Source organism: Ictalurus punctatus, chromosome 8, assembly GCF_001660625.3.
Source record: "Ictalurus punctatus breed USDA103 chromosome 8, Coco_2.0, whole genome shotgun sequence".
Lineage (NCBI taxonomy): Eukaryota > Metazoa > Chordata > Actinopteri > Siluriformes > Ictaluridae > Ictalurus > Ictalurus punctatus.
In genome coordinates, this window is record NC_030423.2 from 14,290,338 (window position 1) to 14,311,289 (window position 20,952).

At 38.5% G+C, this 20,952-nt stretch overlaps 2 protein-coding genes across 3 annotated transcripts; both read left to right on the top strand.

Annotated features, from left to right (window-relative positions):
- The first annotated feature begins 2,654 nt into the window (after positions 1–2,654).
- Positions 2,655–13,780, top strand: b4galt7 (xylosylprotein beta 1,4-galactosyltransferase, polypeptide 7 (galactosyltransferase I)). 2 transcript variants are annotated; one of them, XM_017473320.3, is made up of 6 exons: positions 2,655–3,289; positions 6,601–6,930; positions 9,295–9,520; positions 9,610–9,693; positions 9,782–9,886; positions 12,493–13,780. In XM_017473320.3, the coding sequence occupies exons 1-6, from the start codon at positions 3,237–3,239 to the stop codon at positions 12,640–12,642; spliced, it is 948 nt and encodes a 315-aa protein (XP_017328809.1). In that variant the 5' UTR covers positions 2,655–3,236; the 3' UTR covers positions 12,643–13,780.
- Positions 13,781–14,443: 663 nt separating this feature from the next.
- Positions 14,444–18,228, top strand: LOC108269307 (homeobox protein engrailed-like ceh-16). Its single transcript, XM_017475103.2, has 2 exons — positions 14,444–17,393; positions 17,525–18,228. Exons 1-2 carry the CDS (start codon positions 17,024–17,026, stop codon positions 17,863–17,865), a joined length of 711 nt encoding a protein of 236 aa, XP_017330592.1. The 5' UTR covers positions 14,444–17,023; the 3' UTR covers positions 17,866–18,228.
- The last annotated feature ends 2,724 nt before the right edge of the window (positions 18,229–20,952 follow it).

The following is a 20,952-nucleotide window of genomic DNA, read 5'->3' on the forward strand; positions in this document are numbered from 1 at the left end:
ATCCCTGCCATGCATCCAGTGTTCCCACTCCCTACTGCTCCACATCATATGGGCATGTTAGCTATGGTGGAAAACACCAGATACAAACTCCTTATCTTTAATACACCGTAAACAGTGTTTGGTGTTTTTGCAGAGTTGGCTAGAGGGCCTTCTTTCTGGGTCTACCCTAAAAGTATTTGTGGCAGCATTGTCTGTACAACAGTGACAGATTGACTGCCTCTGAAGGTGTATTCAGTTCTAATCAGAAATTAAAGTACAGAATGTCTCTGACCTTCACACAAAGAAATGGTCCCACAATAGTGCTTAGTGCTCAGCAGTTTGTACAACTTGTCAGATGAGTCAGCGAATTATGTATGAATTATGTATTATTACTTATCTATTAGCATGCAGAATCTGTGTTGGAGACTAGAATTTGAACATGTGGCCAAACTCAGCATTCCTGCCAAAGATATTGATGCTGCAATATAATAATGAAGCTATTAAATGGGCCCATGAACAATTAGAATCATTGAGAGCAACTCACCTACTGAGACTATACAGTAGTCTTCAACTGTACAAGTAAGACAGGTTATGCACCTGGGACAGTGGCAACTTCACACAGTTCTGGTGTCCCAGAGCAGGAACAAGTTTGACAAGGTGCCAATTTATCTCATTTCAATTGTGGTTCTTTCTAGTGGATCCAGACCGGCCCATGATAGGCCCTGCCATCTAAACTCAGCATAAAAAGAAACATCCTCTCACATTCAACTGCTTTTATTTCCAACAAATTTTATTTGTATTAACATAAAAACATTCAACAACTGAGACATAAACTGAATAAGTTTCACAGACATTTGACAAACAGAAATGGAATAATGAGTCCCTGAACAAATATCAAAAGTAACAGTCAGTATCTGGTGTGTTCACCAGCTACTTTAAGTACTACAATGCATCTCATCCTCATGAACTGAACCAGATTTGTCAGTTCTTGCTGTGAGATGTTACCCCACTCTTCCACCAAGGCATTTGCAAGTTCTTGATCACGTCTTGGTTACATGGTTGCATGTAATTTCCCATTGCAAGGATGATCAGTTGTCCTTCCTGTCTCTCTTAGTGCTGTCTTAGGTGTCTTACATTACAGACATTGCAGTTTATTGCTCTGGCCACATCTGCAGTCCTCATGTGTCCCTGCAGCAAGCCTATGGCATGTTCACGCAGGTGAGCAGACACACTAGGAATCTTTTTTCTCACTAGGAATTTTGTTTTGCTCAGTGCGCACCTTACTGTACTACTTGGACCAAATGGCAGCCATCCACCCCTAGCTAACTAACTGTTCATCTGCCAAATAGGAAAGAAATGGGGGGGGGGGGGGGGGGGGGGGGGGGCATATCTCGGGCGCTCCCATATCTAGAAAGAGATTGGCCATGTCATTACTATGGCCTATATGCAGGACAGATGCCTACTGTCTCATCCAAATGGGCATGTGCAGCTCCAGGAAATTTGTGCTTCAGATACCTGGGTGTCACCGTACACCTCCGCTGGGTTACAAGATCAACACTAGGGCTAGGTAAAAATCTCGATTCTTATATGCGCGTGCTTTATTGAGAGGACGTAAGTATTATCTGTAGTTCGCCTCCCTCTCGTCCTGAAGATGTCGCCATCTTTCATGTTTTGAATTTTGAAATCGGTTTTACTTGTTAAACATGTTTCAAGTTGTTAAAGAATTTTACTGTTGCACATTTACAACGTTTTTATTTTTTTTACAGTAATGTGCATTGTGCAGTTTGTGCTTACCTTGAGTGCACTGATGCACATATTTATGATTTCTTGTTACAATGTTACTCAAAGTAAAAGAAAAAGTAATTAAACATAATTGTGGGCCCTATTGTTAATGTAAATGTGTATTTCAGTAATATAGCTAAGTAGGAGGCTTTCAGTTACCAGAATTTATATTAAAATATGGATTCCATGTCTGCCAAACATTTTAAATGAAATATTTATGACTAATCGATATTGAATTGAATCGAAATCGAATCGAAACCATATAAATAAGAATCGAATCGAATCGAATCGCCAAATTGGTTATAATACCCAGCCCTAGTCAACAACACCACTCTCAGGAGGTCATCTTAGGACACTTTTCCAGGAGGGTCAGTTCCTCATGGCATTGTGGAATCCACATGTTATCCAGGTGATGCTCACTGCCCCTGGTTGTTTGGAGGGATGAAACAGAACTGTAGTAACTTGTGGTCTTTGAACACAGTACAAACCACCGGAGTTCCTTGTCATATACTGTGCCAGTGTTCGACCTGGCGAGTTTACATTTGACATTTGCAAACACCTGTTCGGTTTAAATGAAAAAAGGAAGAACACTTTTCTAAAAAAAAAAAAAAAAAAAAAAAAAGTAAACTGTTTAGAAATCTGTTATGAAAGTTTTTCTGTGGTATCTTTGAAATTACCGGTACAATAGCTCCAGAAACAGTTCAACCCCTGTAAAACAGACGCCTAAAATGAGATCAGCCAGAACTAAACCCCCACTGCAAGGCAATACCGCAAATCCTAATGCGTGTTTGAAATTATGAAACGCTTAAAAAAAATTATAAACACATTTAACTTTTTCGAAGAAGCAATACTATTCCGCTTTAAACAAGACTAGGAACCTTCCTCCATGTCACGTTGTTTCCTTCCAGATTCGTTAGCGGTCGGAAACAGCCAGCGTGTGATTATTTTTTTTCTCCTTTTTAAAATTTTTTATTTTTTATTTTTATTTTTTAAACCGGACTGTGTCGATTTACGCTATTGTACAGGGATGTGACGAGATACAAAACAGACCGCGCTGTCCCTTATTAGGTACTAGTATTGTAGGATGCGACAGTCATGAGTGTTACAAAGTGTAGAGTTTAGTTGTTCGTCGCGACTTTATGGCCGGTTAGCAGTGCGGCTACGTGTCGGAACTTGCCTGGTTTCATCCAGCCACAAACCTTGCGATTGAAAGAGACGCAAAAAATCTTACATTAAACTAGAAACACTGAAATTCCGCAAATATGAAGGAGAAAAGACATCAGGATGTTTTGCCGTCTACCCGGTAACGAAAGAGTCGGACTGCCGGAAAGGGGGAACTGGGAAAGAGCTGAGTTGATAATGTAGCTGCTGTTTAGCTCGAGATCACAATTTCAGCCAATAGTGCGGTTCTTGTGTCTGTCTACTGCAGGGGAAAAAGTCTTATAAACAGCACCAACGCTTTTGATAGAACCACGATGATGTACTCTTCCCGGAGAAAACCAGTGCTCTATTTTAAAGAGGACAAAAGGTAAGGACATGGCGATTATTATTTATTAACTGGAGTTTATTTGAAAGGTATTAGAGGTAAATCCAAAGCTGGTGATGACACGCTGCACTCATACAGGCAGTTAAGAAGTAGCTGTTGTTTTGTTTCTTTCTTAATTTCTGAACATCCAAGAAATGAAAAGCAAAAGGTTCCTCATCGTGGAGATGTGCTGTGAGTAGTATCTAATCTGTATTACCTGTCTGTGCTTGCTTGACACTTTATAAAGCGAAAAGATGGCTTAAAAAAAAAAATGCAAGTTGTGAGTTGCCTGTGTGTGTCAGCCAGAGTCGGTGTTAAACTCTAAACCGTGTTTGCATGTTAGATTGATTCTTCAGTTAACTCTATCCAAATATTGCTCATATGAATGATATTCTACACTTGGATTATCGGGTTGTGGTATTTCAGTGGTTAAGGTGTTGAACTACTGCTCAGAAGGTCGTGAGTTCAGACCCCAGCACTGCCAAACTGCCATGGTTGGGCCCTTGAGCAAGGCCCTTAACCCTCAACTGATCAGATGTATAAATGAAACAAATGTAAGTCGGTCTGGATGAGAGCGTCTACCAAATGCCGTAAAATGTAAAATGATTCTAAGTACCGATTATACAATTTGCACAGCAATTAAGCGATTTAGGGCTTCATAATTTGAGCAAAATTCTATTATGAATATACAGTTGGAGAAGAAGGTAACATGATACATTAAGAGCCAGGGGGTTGTAAACATCGGAACAGGATGATTGGTGTAAATTGTTAGTATTTTGTCTTCTGGTTAAAATGTAATTATCTTATTTACCTTCTGAAGGGCAATACTAAATGGGAAGAAAAAGATCTTTAAACAAAATAATAACAATTTACACTGATAATTCTGTTCAAAAGATTACATCCCCATGGCTCTTAATGTATCGTTTTGCCTTCTTGAGCATCAGTGAATGTTTGCACTTTTTGTAATAGTTGTGTACAAGTCCCTCAGTTGTCATCAGTATGAAAAGATGGATCTCAAAATCATAGAGCTACTGTTGGAAAGGGGTCAAATATGTAGAAGATGCTGGAAAAGCAAAGAATGTGCAGGACCTGGAGGATTTTTCTGAAGAACAGAGGGCAGTTTAACTGCTCAGGAAAAACAAGGGACTCATGAACAACTATCACAAAACATAAAAACAGTCTTTGATCATCCAGGTAACAACACACAGTATTAACAATCAAGTGTATGTAAACTTTAAACAGGTCAATTTTTATAAATTCAGCTATTATCTTGTCGTGTGGACTATATGTAAACATATGTTATGTGAAATAGCTTATTTAGGACAGTACTAAATAAAACAACATGGGATATATTTGATCACTATTAAGATTTAGCAGATTCTGCAAGGGGTGTGCAAACTTTTTGGCACAACTGTGCGTGTGTATATTTGTATATGTTTATATAAATATATATTTCTCCGCATTATTTATTGCTGTGTGGTGGCTCATGTGATTTCATAAAATAAAATAAAACAACTTTGATTATACATGGGATCTTGGGTTAGTCAGGATACTCTCAGCATGCCATCATTTTTAATAGTTTGTTTAATGGTTGAATTTGCACACGGCTGTCTTCTGCATTATCAGTCCTTCAAATGTCAGTGTTGTGATAAGAATTAGCAAATATATTGTGTAACCCTAATTAGGTTTAAATCTATAACACTTTCTGGAACAGGAAACCTCTAACTTGTGTTTGGAAACCTGAAGCAGTGTTCAGATAACAACTAACCAGAGACCCAACAATTTGAATATTTATTTATTTATTTATTTATTTATTTAATTTCTTATGTGATCCCAATATTGGAGCTCTGTGTATCTGCTCTGACCTGATATTATTATATTATTATTAATTTAAATATAATATTGATCAGATATTGACATCCTACAACCCAGCAAGCGCTCTTTAGTTTGTTGTGCATTTCTTGCATTAGTGGCTTGACAGCAGTTGGGCTTTTAAGATAAGCTGTATCCAATGTTCAGTGCAGGACTTTGTTGGGTCACTCACCATCATGCATGTTTACAGTATACACTGATCAGCCATAACATTCAAACTACTTATAGGTAGGTATAAGTGAATAACATTGATTATTTCATTACAGTGGCACCTGCCAAGGGGTGGAATATATTAGGCAGCAAGTGAACAGTTTTCAAAGTTGACAAGGGCCAAATTGTGTTTGCTAGACAACTGGATCAGAGCATCTCCAAAATGGCAGGTCTTGTGGGGTGTTCCTGGTATGCAGTGGTTAGTACCTACCAAAAATGGTCCAAGGAAGAACAACCAGAGAACCGGTGACAGGGTCATGGGCGCCCTAGGTTCACGGATGTGCATGGAGAGCGAAAGCTAGCTCGTCTGGTCAGATCCCACAGAAGAGCTACTGGAGCATGCAGTGCATCGCAACTTGCTGTGTAAGGGGCTGCTTAGCTGTAGACCAGTTAGAGTGCCCATGCTGACCCCTGTCCACTGCCGAAAGCGCCTACAATTGACTTGTGAGCATTAGAACTGACGTTTTATCATGTAGATGGCTGTGTGCATCTGTGTTGCTTACTTGGGGAAGAGTTGGCACCAGGATGCACTTTGGGAAGAAGGCAAGCTGGCAGAGGCTGTGTGATGCTCTGGGCGATGTTCTGCTAGTAAACCTGGGGTGTGGATTCATGTGGATGTTACTTTGACACGTACCACCTACCTAAACATTGGTGCACCCCTTCATGTACATGGTATTCCCTAATGGTGTTCAGCAAGATAATGTGCCCTGCCACACTGCAAAAATTGTTCAGGAATGGTTTGAGGAACATGACCAGGAGTTCAGGGTGTTGACTTGGCCTCTAAATTCCTCAGATCTCAATCCGATCGAGCATCTGTCGGATGTGCTAAACAAACAAGTCTGATTCATGGAGGACCCACCTTACACTTTACAGGACTTGAAGGATCTGCTGCTAACGTCTTGGTGCCAGATACCACAGAACACTGTCAGAGGTCTTGTGGAGTCCATGCCTCGACGGGTCAGAGCTGTTTTGGCGGCACAAGGGGGACCTACACAATATTAGGCAGATGGTTTTAATGTTATGGCTGATTGTTGTAAAATATGTCAGTGGATCAGACAGTGTGTTCCAGGCCACTATCTACCCCTATACGGTAACTGTATATTGGATCAGTGCACTTCTACAACTAACCTGTTTTGCATACAGTGATCTTGCTGACTGATCCTGTATTGCAGGATCAGTCAGAAGATTTTTTGTATTGTCTTTCACAGTTCACTCTTTTTTTTCTGCTTCAGATTTCTATGGAAAAAGTGCACAGTGCTGAAGCTGTTCGGTCTCTGCGTGGTGCTCGTCCTTGGGTCTCTTCTCTGGCTGCAGCTGAGCTGTTCAGCTGATCTGAACCAGGCACTGTTGGCTGATCGTCCTCCCTATCAGCCATGTCCTTTAGAGAGACATGCTGCACCCGTTGATGACTCCTCATGGGGCCCTCATAAAATGGCTGTCATTGTTCCCTTCAGGGAGCGCTTTGAAGAACTTCTTATTTTTGTGCCGTACATGCACGCTTTCCTCAACAAAAAGAAAATACGACACAAAATTCTTGTTATCAACCAGGTGGATCATTTCCGGTGAGAATTTGATTTTGTTCTTCATGTTTAGTTGTGTTAAGCTGGTCGTGCACATGAAGTTGTAGTGTTTTACTTTGTAGTGTGGAGCTTTATTATACACATGTAAAGTGTTCTGTTGAAATGTTGTTGGAATACTGTAATGCAGATGTCGGGAACCTATGGCTCTTTTAGCAATTACCTATGGCTCAACGGCAGGAAAAAAAATGAATTATGAAAGCTAGTGTGTCAATTCAATTAAAACTCTACATATTGTAAAATATTACATAATTCATAATCGAGGACTGTTTGTCATGATAAACCAACCTGTGGCACAACAAGCTCAAATTTCACTGGAGTGAGACAGAGATGAAAAGGTGAAATTGTTAAAAGAAGACCAAAAGACTAATATCGTTCGTTGCAGTTTGAGCAGACAGACGAATTTGCATATACAGAAGTTGCATTAATGGTAAATAGTGTTCAATTTACTCTTACTTGAAATGCAGGCTTTTAGGTCAAGAACAAATTCCAAATGGCCTTTATTACATAACCACTTTTTATAATTATGCAATAATAGTAGAGATGCACCGATACTAAGTTTCTCAGCCGATACCAATAACCGATTATTCAGAGTGATATCAGCCGATACCGATAACTGATAGTTCTGCCTTTTATGCCTTCTTTTAAATGAATAATAATTCCACAATTCTGAAAGAAATGCAAATAAAAACTTTATTCTCAACATTTCAACACGTTGTTTCACAGTAACTTTTCTCATAAACAGAAGAGACATTACTCAAATTAACATTAACTAAATTCTGAAGATTAAAGTAAGATTTCTTAACTTATTGAACGTTATTAATTCATATTAACATTGACTGAACTCTGAAAAACCTCCTGTTAGTCTCACACTCACTCACCACAAACAAAAGCATTTCTACTTCATCACTGAACATCAAACTGGTAATATATAATAACTTTTTTATATATTAACATTAACTGGATATGAAATGTACTACTCTACAAATATATTTTTCTGTGGTGAGTGTGTGTGTGTGTGTGTGTATGTATGTGTATATATATATATATATATATATATACACATACACATACACATACACACACTTTTTTGCCAACTCATCTTCATTGAACTCTTTCAACAGTGTACTAGCGCTTTAATTCAGCTCAAGCAACGCGGCAAAAATAATTAGACTCGAGACTGAAACTTCTGTTTCACTGCTACAGCATCCGGTATAAAATTTTAGCAGTGCAGTGCTTACAAACTGCAGTTTTGTCATCATTCTACAGAAGAGACATCATCTTTACCCACAGCACAAAATCAATGTGTTATCCCGCCCTCTTTTGATTGAGAGGATATAATCAGCCCTGATCATCGGATGTTTTTAAACTATCAGCTGATGGCCCATTGCGTGAAAAATAGCATAACATCTGAAAACCATTTCTCTGGCTCTTTAAAGAAAAAAATCATACTTTTTTTTTTTGGCTTTAATGGCTCTGCAAGCTGAAAAGGTTCCCGACCTCTGCTGTAACTTATGCACAGTTGCTAGTTTATTAAGTACACCTACCTCCTCATTGACCACAGTTAAACTTAACATAAAAGGTCATTTTGTAGGTACACAGTTACTGACAGTACCCCATTTGCTGGGATGCCCAATTCATCAGCTCCTCTCACCCCCCCCCCCCCCCCCCCCCCCCCCCCCCAAAAAAAAAAAAAACTGGAAAAGCCAGTTCACTGATGGGGAAAAGATGTGGGAAATAAAAGAGGCACATTTGATTCCGGTAGTGGTTTCTTTATCTTTGTGCGAGATTTACCTATGAGAACTTTGACATGTGAATCCACGAGTCTCGGTCTTGTGAGCTAATAGAAAACAAGTGGTCAGTTGGTCGGTTAAAACAAATATTAAGTAGCATTCACACTGGACTTTTGCCTTGTTGTTTTCTTACTGCTGCTTGGCTATAAAAATTGCCATCACATGCACTGCTGTAGGCAGTTTTTGTGGTAAAATTCTGGGTGGGTTTTCCATCTTTTTAGCATTGCTGGGACCTCTGCCTCTACCCTGTCTCCCTGTCTATCACTGGAAAAGAACAACAATGACCAGATATAACTTCTGTGGCAATTTTACAGAAGCATAAATTATATATTTAAATACCTGCAATGATTAAAAAAACCACGAATAAATATATAAATGTCAAATGAAAGAAAAATAAGTGTGAAATCTTTCGATTCCCCATAATAACGATGAAGCGTTAATGACTAGTAATGTGTTGAAACTTGGCATGTAATACATTTAACGTCGCTACTTTGCAGAACAGAAGGCTGCTAAATTTAGACAGAGGAACTTGTAATTGTCATATCCTGTGTATCAGCTTCAACAGAGCCTCTCTCATCAATGTTGGCTACATGGAGAGTGGAAATGATACAGACTACATAGCGATGCATGATGTGGACTTGCTGCCTCAGAATGAAGCTCTAGACTATGGATTCCCAGAGGAGGGACCCTTCCATGTAGCTTCACCAGAGCTTCACCCACTGTATCATTATAAAACGTATGTAGGAGGGATTCTGCTGCTTTCCAAGAAACACTATCAAATGGTAAAGAAATTGCAATACTTATATTTATTATTATTATTGTGTAAACACTAAAGAAAAGTATATCTAACTCAACATGGTGGTAATTCTAGTGCAATGGAATGTCCAATCGGTTCTGGGGTTGGGGAAGAGAAGACGACGAGTTCTTCAGAAGGCTGCGAACAGCAGAACTGCAGGTTGATAAGACAGAAAATTCACACGTCTGGTGATAAAATGTTCCTTTGGATAACATGTGCTGTGACTTGCTGTCTAATCTTCACACAGCTGTTCAGGCCAAAAGGAATAACCACAGGGTACAAAACGTTCAGGCACATTCACGACCCTGCCTGGAGGAAGAGAGACCAGAAGAGGATAGCTGCACAAAAACAGGTACAGGAGAGCAGTGACCAAACGCAGGCAAATAGACAACTCTTTGTATAGGAAGCCCCATTAATACGTTGAGTCGAGTTGTCTGAGGTCATGATGAATTTCTGACATGTGAGAGGATTTATTTGGAAGTGTGTAGTTGATCCTAAGGATCTAACAATCCAAGCCAACGTTGAAGAACTAGCAGCAACCAAAGCAAGTTTAGAATCGCCTACCATTAATTACTGTAAAAAGTTGCACTCAAACACTTTACGACCACAACAGCTGACAGAAAATGCACCTACGCTCTGTACCTGCATTAGAAATAACTCGCCAAACCAGTAGATGGCAGCAGCCTGTAAAAGAACATCCAGTACCTGCAGAAAAAGGATGGTACCTTAAATTCAATACTACTGCAATAAATAGTCTCTCAGAGTGGTTCACCCCTACACTATGACCTTGACCACGATAAAACAGTTACTGAAGGTGAATCAAAATCCCGATTAGAGCCTGTGTTCATTCATTTTCAGTAATCATTTTAGTTGGTGTTTTGGTGGATCTGGAGTCTGATTGTGAAGTACAGTAGGTAGTCAACCAGAAAGCCTATTACTGTCGCGTGTACCACCGCCGCCGCAAGGCCACAGCGGTAAATACAACCAGCCATATGTGAAAGTCATTTGTGAAATTACTGGACTGGAATGGTGACTGTTTGTAAATGGAGATCAGATATAACAGAATAAATTAATAGTAATAAAGATGACATTTTTAATTTGTCAATTAAAAAAATCAGCAGCAACTGATTTCATGTTATTATTTTCAAAGCTTATTAGAACAATGTACTCGAATCAGAACGAAAGAATGGCTTGTATAAATTATATTTTGCTACACAAGTTAACATTTTTGGTTCAGAGTGTTAAAAAAACCCCTCATTTTTGATAAAATGGCTGTTAGATATCACTTTTTTTTTTTTTTTTCTGGGGGTTCGGACAGTAACTCATTTATCATTTCCCCCAAAGCTCTACTACACAATTGAGTATATATAAACTGTATGTGACTTCTTTGTGTGAATTATATTATGTGTTTTATCTTTTTTTTTTTTTTTTTTAATGTAATTTCCTTACTTATTCGAGCTGTGGATAACTTCTTACGTCTGTTTTTATGGTTTAGCATGGAATTTCGATGTTTCCCCCCATCTCTTTTTATTGTATTGATGTCTTTGTTGTAAACTAGGGGAACACATCACGTGACGCATTTTGATGGATCACTTTGCCAGAAATTAAATTTAAACTTCTTTAGCCAATGGAAATTCTGTCTCCTTGTTTAGGTCAGCCTGTAGTTTCTCACTATTGGTGAGCTCTAGAAAGGAAATAACCATATTTAGACCAGCTATAATGATGCTAAAAATGCTAACTTATAACAAAGTTAAGGGAAATTTACCTGCTTAAAAATAAATGCCTAAAAATAAACATTTGAATGCGAACTTTTGTCGTTTTTTTTATGGTATTAAATAAATTGTTAAATAAGACTTGTTATAGAAGCAAAATATACCGAAATCTGAAAATTGAGCAGTATGCACAAAAATGGCTTTTTGGCCTGCATGTCTCGCCTTAATTTTAACACATTTTGATACATTATTTAAATACATTTTGTTACAGATCCATTCAGTGATCAAATCAGGGGATGTGCATCATGTTTGTGTTGTTTGGACATACTGTTTACAAAGAGATTTGGAAATCCGATCATTTAGACGATCATTTGGGGAAGCATCAACACATGAAGAAATGTTATTTAGCAGATGCTATTAATTTGGATTACAAAAAGTTCTTTAACTTCACACAGTTCTTTAACTTCAGTGGACTGTTTTTGTGTTTCACAGCTGCTGGCTTTGAATACATTAGAAACAATGTGTACCTCCCCGTACCTCAAATCTGTCCGACATAACATCTTAAAAGCTTTATATAACACCTTAAAAGCTTTTGATTCAAATGTGTCATAATTACTTAGCAAAAGTCATCCCCCAGCTAGAAGTGCAAGCTTCAACTCAACTCTGCATTGAAGATGCATACCATCTGTAAGAATACACCTTGGATGGGACAGCAGTCCATCATTGTGCACCATGTACAGACACACACACATTCACTAGGGGCAATTTAGGGTAGCCAGGTCAGCTACAGGTTTGTTTTTGAGAGATTGGAGGAAACTCACACAGGCAATGGGGCAAATGGGAGCCTGGAGCTGTGAGGATGCAATGCCAAAGAATTTCCCACTGTTCCAGCGAGCAATACTGTTTTGTTAAGAAAAAAAAGCCATTATAACTGAACTAATGAGATCTAAATTCAAAGAGGTAATTTGTTATTGTTATACAGAATCGGTCTTCAGAAATGTCCATTGCAATCACAATTAATTTTCTGAAGCTATGTAAAGGTGTGTTTTTTTGTTTGTTTGTTTGTTTGTTTTTTTCTTTTGAAATAAACTCAAACGCAGAGTATTTTGTTGTGACTTTATTTAACGTTATGCTACTAGGTACTGCTGAATATAGATGTTTAAATTTAGTTTGAATAATGTTTATTCATCTTGTCTTATTATATTTTGCATGTTTTAATGATTGTTGTGTTTTTTGGCAGGAACAGTTTAAAATCGACCCAGAAGGTGGTCTGACCAACATGCGCTACAAGGTGGAGTCTCGACAGGAGCTGATGATCAGTGGCGCACCCTGCACCGTCATCAGCACCTTGCTGGAGTGTGACACCAGCCAAACGCCCTGGTGCCAGTTCAGCTAACATGCCTGGCCTGCTGATGCTCTGTGCCATGATAATGCTATTTCTCCATGTATAGGTTCTTTGTTGTGGACAGTTTTGCTTAAATAACCTGGTTATTTAACCGTGAACACCGAAAACAAGATGTAAACAGACACTGAGGTTTTATTGCTACTGGTCAGTATTATGATAATCTTTTGATGAAGCTGCCTCTGTTTTTACTTGGACAGAACTGAACTGTCAGGTACTGCACTGAGAACACGTCAGCAATGTTGCTACTAATGAGCTTTTGTAGTATGGATTTAAGAAGTTGAGTTTCAAACTGGTGATGCTTTAGCAATAGCATTTTCTTGGACTCTTTCTCATGGTGCAGTAATTACAATTTTATTTGGGTATGCTGAATTCAGAATGAATGACTTGATGCTGATATAGCTAAAATGGTTTAAGGGTACTTTGAGGACATTTGCGCACACTTCATTTTTATGTAAAAAATTCCAGTCTATTTAGTTTTTATACCATGTTTTATCCCATGTCCAGAAGTTAGTTGGTTTGGACTAGATTAAGTCATGAATGCCACTGCATGTCTGCAGTATTGAAAGTTATAGTATAAGAAGAGAGGAGCATGCCTGCATACTCTTTACCAAAGACATCTAAAAGTCACTTGTCCTCTTGAGGGTAAAGATGCAACATGTTGTGATATAGATGTAACAGTCAGTGGGGACAAAATGAATTTTTATAACTTCAAAGGATGTGTTGAACGAGTTTTGATAAGAGCAAGCTTGAATCGCTTTAAAAGATATATTAAATGGGATTATTTCAAGTCATGTTTACCCCCCCCTCCATATTGGGTCACTTGCCAGTTCCCACCCAACAGCCAGCTATCCTCATCATACGACAGCTACCAAAGGGGGATGGTGAAGGCTGATGAGTGCTTCTGCCAAGACATGTCTTTCAGCATCTTTTCAAGCTGCTGTAACCTGGGAATGTACCTCACTTTCTCCTGTTATATTGGCATTATGCTTTGATGCATTCATCCAAATTGACAAGTTAACATAAGATTTGAACTGATGATTGTTGTTGTTTTTTTTTTTTTTTTTAAAGCTGGCTCCATGTTCTACTGAAGAATTGTTGTCTAACAGAGATACCAAATCAGGGCACTGGGTATCGAGTTTGAAGTGGTGTGTGCTAGTAGGCAACTCGTATTACACATGCATTAAGTGTGACAAAAGGTTCTTTTTTTTCTTTTCTTTTTTTTTTTTTTAAAGCTGATGTCATGAATACATGCTAACACACCTTCTTTGCTGCAAATTGGAACATATACAACTGACAGTATTGGCACATAGTGCTCTAGATGAAGTGAATCTGTTTGATATGAAAATAACCAGGACCCTCAAATATCCAAGTCTCAGCTTGTTTCAAAACGCTTCTGGGAGATTATTCCGGAAATGCATGGTTGTTTTGATTGTTTAGTATTTGTATTTGACTACCTCCACCATAATGCAGTGCGTATGGGGTTCTTCTATTCAAAGGCCAATTGCATTAAGTTACTACTACTCTAATGGATAGTAAATCCAGCCTAACTAGGCATTGTTCCAAAAATGATTATATATACCCAGTGACTGTCATCAGACATGAGTTTAGATTTAATATTGGAGCTTTATTAATATGTTAACCTATCAATATCTAATGGATAACAGTTCATTTAAAATATCCTAGGAACACCAGCTGAGGCACTTTTGAGAGCTTTCCTGACTTTGCCATGCTTTTGGCCAAGTTTGTAATATTTATGTGAAAATGGATCCTTTAAATTGCTTTACATTGACTTGATATTTGCTCCTACTTTAGAGCATCTGATCAGGGTTGGGTTTTATAATCATACTGATCCTTTGGGGATTTTGGTCCAGCAAGAATCTGATCAAGCTAAAAGTGAACTTTGACATGTCCAAATCCTTTTAAAATAATGTTCAAATGATAACGGCAATGTGTTGTTGGTAACCTGATTCAGGTAAACCTATACATTTGTGACCAATTAAAGGGGTCTTACTAAGGTGTTCGGTCACCATGAATCACCAGAAAAGCTTTAGTGTGCCTTGGCACAGACTCTACAAGTCTCTGGAACTATACTTGTGGTGATGATGACTAGTCTTACAAAAAGTATTCCCTTAATTGGTGTTTTGATGCTGGTGGTAGAGAGTGTTTTCTTACACGTTGCTCCAAAGTCATCCATAGGTGTCCAGTTGTTTTGAGATCTGGTAACTAAATGTATATGAATACATGCCAATCTATCCAGTCAGTTAGCCTTCATGGGGTCAATTTCATCCTGGAGATCATCAGATAGAAATGTTCATCATAGAATAACTGTGTAGTAATTTGCAGTGACCCTTTCGGCCAAGAGTAGCTCCAGACCGTGCCAGCAAAATGCCTTCCAGAAAATAACAGTGCCACTGGGCTCCCTCACTCTATATTTTTCTTAAGTGTGTGCCACAGATATACTTACCCACTCATTTTGATGGTAAAGGATGAACTATCTGGCCATATAATCTTTGCATACATCTTCGTTCATACCATTCAACTTTCAAATGTGTGTTCATCTTTGTAACGAGGGGTTTATGCTCTGCAGCCCTACTTTAATTTCCCTCTCTGCATAGTTATGGACAGACTTTTCCCGCTGAGAGTTTGATCATGTCCTGCATTGACTGCATTAACCTGAAGAATAGTTGCTCTTCTGTTTTTTGTTACATGCCACAATAATGCACAAGCGTCATAGTCACTGAATGTATGCGTTGGCCAAAATTTCCAATCGTATTTCCTATCTAAATGCAGATCTTAGCAAAGGCGACTTCATTCTCTGTTCCTATTGAAACACTAGCCAAATGATTAGTCTTTGTGACCCAAGTTACTTCCCTCTTTCCAAGTCACTTAGATCTTTTCCTCTTGCCATCTTGATCCAAAATTAGGACAAACTGCTCTTGCTCAGCATTTTTATACAATTCCACAGAGCACAGTAGGATACTGACTGCTTAATTGTGTCATGAAGCACAGAGCTACATGGTGTTATACCAGGTAGCTTTGCTTTATCACATCTCCAGGGTTTGGTCCTAAGCTCGGTGCAGAGTTTCTGTGCATGTTCTCCTTGTGGTTACATGGGTTACAGCTGGCTTCTCGGGTCCTCAGTCCTCCCAAAAACTTGCTGATGGGCGAATTGTCCATGCTTAATTGCCCCAGGTAGGAATGCGTGTATGAATGTATGTGTGTGTGCATGGGGCCGTGCAATGGACTGGTATTCATCCTGGGTGTATTTCTGCCTCTCGCTCTACCACAACCCTGACAGGATAAAGCGGATACTTAACATGAATGTACGAGTGAGTAGACCTGCACTTTTTTTTATATTTCTCCTATCATTTAATCAGTTTTTTCTTTAATTTGTCACCGGTCTGTCTGCAGAATACAAACATATCTACAGAAGGAAAAAAAAGGCCTACTTGTGCTTTCTTACACGACTGTAGATGAAGTTTTTATTAATCATTTTGACTCATCTGAGTGAGACAAAACCAGGTTACCCTACTGAAAAAAACAACAACAAAACAATAGAAATCATCACAGAAATTCTAATGGTTTCCACTACAAATACAATTACAAAACATCAGCTAATCATTAAAACCTTACCATTATTGGTCCTTAATGGTATCCACTTGACATAACATGCCTAACATAGAAGGCAACCAATTACCAGTAGAGACCCACAGGGACCATTCCAGTTTCCATTAAACCCAATACAATTCCCATCATAACCATTAAAACCATTACAAATTCTATGAGGGTTCTATTGTTTTTATCAGCAGGGGAGTTAGGCTAGTTTTGTCCATGTGTAGCAAGATGCTAATTATAACATACTCAGGTAATTTTGTAGGTTAAACTAAGTAAAAGGTACAGACACACAAGGAAAATAATTTAAGATAATTACAGTAGACACACAAATTTACCTGGATAATGACTGAATGTGTAAATGTTTTTTAAGCTATTAGCTTAATTTGTGTAAATGGTGCATGAATGTTACTTTAATAGGCTAATCACCAAAACGACATTTTTAAACCGCACCGCTAACCTTCTTAACTTTTCACACCAGTGCTGATAATTTGTTTGACTATCCATGTATTCAACCCGTTTATCGGCTACATTTTCTCCAAAACTCGGGGTGCTTTTAGTGCTTAATGAACTTGGTGCTAAACTCGTCACGCTCTTGCGAGTGTGTATTGTAGCGTGTGTAGCTAAACTGGTTCCCAATTCGTTTGAAAGCCACGTGAAATTATGACAAATCCAGGTTGTAATTGGTCTGTTAGCAGTTGATCTGCCTGAGCCCTTATGACAAATCACCCGTAATCCCTTTAAAACCCCGTCTTGGAGAATGAACCGAAACTCGTCGAGGCTCGCATTTAAAAGCGCGAGCGCTTGTCCGCCCTTCCTTCATTCGGCACGGAGCTTGGCAAGACGAAACATGGACACGACATGTTTCAGAGAAACAGCACATTTTCCACCAAGAGAGCAACCGAAGAGCTTCAGTATTGACTGGATCCTTTCTTCCGGACACCGAAAGCCAGCTCTCGACAGCCACAGCGTTTATACACAACCGAAAGTTATTATGCGCGGAGCTTTATTTCCAGCGTTAACAAACAGGCCTTTTGTTGCTGCCTTCGGATCCGCGTGCGTTTACGCGCCGCACTTTTCCCATCACCAGAGTGCTGCATACAGACACAGTGAGACGCGGCTTCATGATGGTAAGAGTAATATATAGCCTATTGTCCAATAAACTACAGGTCTAAATGCATGCTTAGCATAGAGCTTTGTTGATTTTATTTCCGAACTGACAGTGAGCAGTTCATTCACTTTAATGCACCTGTGTTCTTAGGGCTCCACGCGGTTGATTTGACGTGTACCGGAGATTTTGGGCTGAAGACGTGTCGGCGGATCCGCACGGTGTTCAGCGCGGAGCAGCTGCAGAAGCTGGAGGAGGTTTTCGCTAAGCAGCGGTACATGACCGGCTCGGAGAAAGTGCTGCTCGCCTCGGCGCTGCGTCTGACTGAAACACAGGTGAAAGTGTGGTTTCAGAACAGGAGGACTAAATGGAGGAAGAGCAGAGAGGTCGATGAACGACCGAAGGACCAGTGCAGTGACTTAAAGCATGAAACATCCGTGACAGAAGACGGACAGTTCACATCTGTGGACAGTGACGAGTCTCCTGAAACGTGAACACGGCAAGCACGAAGTCCAAGTTCCATACACAGACCACTGAATCTCTTACCATTCTTGTTAAACAAGAAATTAAGGCACCATGTCACTATGTGGCGTTACAGCTATTAATGTTTTTCTTTCACAATAAAAATAACCAATGTGTAGGCCCTATAGCGGCCCCCCCCCCAACTCGCATTATGTGATAAGGTGTGGACTTTTTCCTCTTTAAAAAATAATGCTGTTTAGGTCTAGCTATGATTTTCATTGATTGTTTAATTTTGAATTTTATGCTTTATTATTACCATTTAGTGATATTTTCCTGAATGTATCTGAGCCCGTTTGTGTTCCTTGAGATTTAAATAAATCCTTTATTAAAATGATGGTTATTATTATTATTATTATTATTATTATTATTATTATTATTATTATTATTATTAATAGTAGTAGTATCTATACTAGCATAGCTTCATTGAACATTGCATGAATAACTAAATTAGGTTGCCTAAGTGTTCGTTTGGCTAAAATATAGAACAATAATTTAAAATGTTTTTTTTTTTTGTAAATAAAACGTAAAAGTAAAATAGTCATAACAAAACAACCCATAAGTGTTTCTTAAGTTGTTTATCATACGTTAGGATGGGGTCCACAAGATGCCTGTATTCAATCAAAAGTGAACAGCTGTTAGTTGAATTTTTATTGTGTTTATATATTTTGTAGTTTAACCTACCGTTGCACAGTGAAGATTAGGCCTACTGGCGATTTGTTGTGATCTACAGATTAAATAAAACTAGCTGAGGAACTGCCCCGACCCCCACATCCCTACACCGTTGAACACCAGAGGGCAGTGTATATAAGGAAGAAACAGCTTTCAATCCCAGCACCCAGATTCCCACGATCAGATCAGATTAACTGCGATTTTATACCTATATAAGATTTTCAGGCTGTACCACGACGCTTCATAGGAATGTATCGTAGATTAAAAGACCAGCAATTAAGTTCTTGAAATGGACCCAACAATTAGGCTACTACAATTATTAGCATGTTATCATACTTGTTTTGTTTTGTTTCGTTAAATACACTTTTAGCAATCGAAGCAACAACCCAAACAAATATTCCTCCCCTTCGAAATTATAGATCAATAATTGTCTTTCTGTCTTTTAACTTCCAAATCTGTGTTTCTTTCAAGACCAAATTATGACATTTCACAGGCATTTTAGTTACACAATTTGAAGACTTTACAGTTACGCAAAAACACTTTGAATAATAATAAAATATGATGTAATTGAAGAATTATATTATAAACATTAGTTTTGCTGTTTGCTTTCTCTGTAAATCGAAACTATTTGTTTTAGAAAATCACTGTGTAAATGGAAATAAAAATAATAACAGCAACAACAATTATTATTATTTTTGTTGTTGTTGTTATTATTATTATTTACATGTAGGTGCTATAAATGGGATTTGCATATGCTATTACACGAGCTTCTTTTTGTAAGTTTAGAAATTCACGACACAATTCACTTACATGATCTGCTCTGATGAAACTGTTTTAATTGCCTAATTCAGCAGTCTAAATTCAAATTCGCTCTATAGTAGGCCTACTTTGAGAAATTGCTTCAGTCTCAGATTCTTCCACTGTCAGAGTTTTAATGCGTTTTAATGCCTTTTTCTAAAGTTCATAAGAATAGATGGCGCTTCATCTCCTCTTAAGTCGGCTACCAGTAAAAGAGCCAACGCTGGTTTCGGGATTTTCAAAGGAGGCTTAACTTCAGTTAGTACCAGGCAGGGGAACAATAATCACATTTTCGCCTTCACACCCGGAGAGCTTACAAAAACTCCAACTGTTATAGCCTTTCAGCGGCGCCCAATTTCTAATCAATGGCCAGAGGCAAAATTAATAGATGTTAATGACCATTTGAGTCGGAGGCAAAAGGGGCCAAAATTGGCCAGTAAAAGCTATTAATTATATGCTGCAGGATCGAGCGGGTAGGGAGGAGAGAAGGCTTTTCGGGGTGTTTTTTTCGGAGCTAGCGGAAGGGTCTGTGGCCTGCGTGCTTCACACGGCTTTCCCGAGCAGGGGGCTTTTGTGCACCGCATAAGCTGCGATTGTTCGTCCTGAAAGGGGTGACATCTGTCCGGGGATTCCGGGACTCTGATCTAGCCCATTAGCCTCCGTCCTCCCTCAACAACTTCGAACGATTGTAACTGACAAATGAGACAAGGAGAGGCACTTGAGACACGCTGAGCTGAGAGATCAATGGCCCGCTCCCCTTGATCTGGAACCGCTTCATTAAGACGCGTTCATAAACTCCGTATGCTGAACTTCCTCCTAATTCCGTCCATCCGTTATAACCTCACTATGGATACAGACGAGTACAGACTCGCAATCAGCAAGATTCAGCGATAATAAACGTCGCGCTTTATGTGAAGCAATCATTTAATTAAGCAAATGATTTGAGGTACTGATGCGTATCACCTAATAAATTAAAGTCTCATCTGCTATGTTAAACCACAGCTTTGATTTAGTTTATATTAAATTATATATCTCTCTCTCTCTCTCTCTCTCTCTCTCTCTCTCTCTCTCTCTCTCTCTCTATATATATATATATATATATATATATATATATATATATATATATATATATATATATGTTTTGCATAGGCTATATTGAACTAATATATCTTACTGTATATTTTATATTCATCAAACTGCAAATAAAGGGTGTATTTATTTTTTAGGGTTTAAAAATGTAGCATATAGCCTAATCTATGATCCTTTCTAGGGCAGTGCTACTGAAATAAAGATTTCCTTTAATAATAATAATAATAATAATAATAATAATAATAATAATAATAATAATAATAATACATTATTGGTCAATGTGACTGGACATACAGTTTCTCTTTAGTCAGTCATTTGTTGTTTTTATTTACATATTGTAGTTTACATGTATTCTATACATCAAAGTGAATTTATTTAACTCAAATTTTTCAGATAGGCCTATTATTTCGACTATTAAGCTTGTTCATGTAAAGTAGAAACTACCAGTAATTGATATGGAAGGGGGTGAGTGGCTGTAGCATTGAATTAGTAACATCTAAATT

What these genes read in the sequence shown, in the direction of transcription:
- b4galt7 (XM_017473320.3), top strand. Translation starts at nt 3,237, where the DNA reads ATGATGTACTCTTCCCGGAGAAAACCAGTGCTCTATTTTAAAGAGGAC. An exon ending in TATTTTAAAGAGGACAAAAG is followed by an intron (nt 3,290 to 6,600) that starts GTAAGGACATGG and finishes TTTCTGCTTCAG; the next exon opens with ATTTCTATGGAAAAAGTGCA. An exon ending in AACCAGGTGGATCATTTCCG is followed by an intron (nt 6,931 to 9,294) that starts GTGAGAATTTGA and finishes CCTGTGTATCAG; the next exon opens with CTTCAACAGAGCCTCTCTCA.
- LOC108269307 (XM_017475103.2), top strand. Translation starts at nt 17,024, where the DNA reads ATGAACCGAAACTCGTCGAGGCTCGCATTTAAAAGCGCGAGCGCTTGT. An exon ending in TGAGACGCGGCTTCATGATG is followed by an intron (nt 17,394 to 17,524) that starts GTAAGAGTAATA and finishes CTGTGTTCTTAG; the next exon opens with GGCTCCACGCGGTTGATTTG.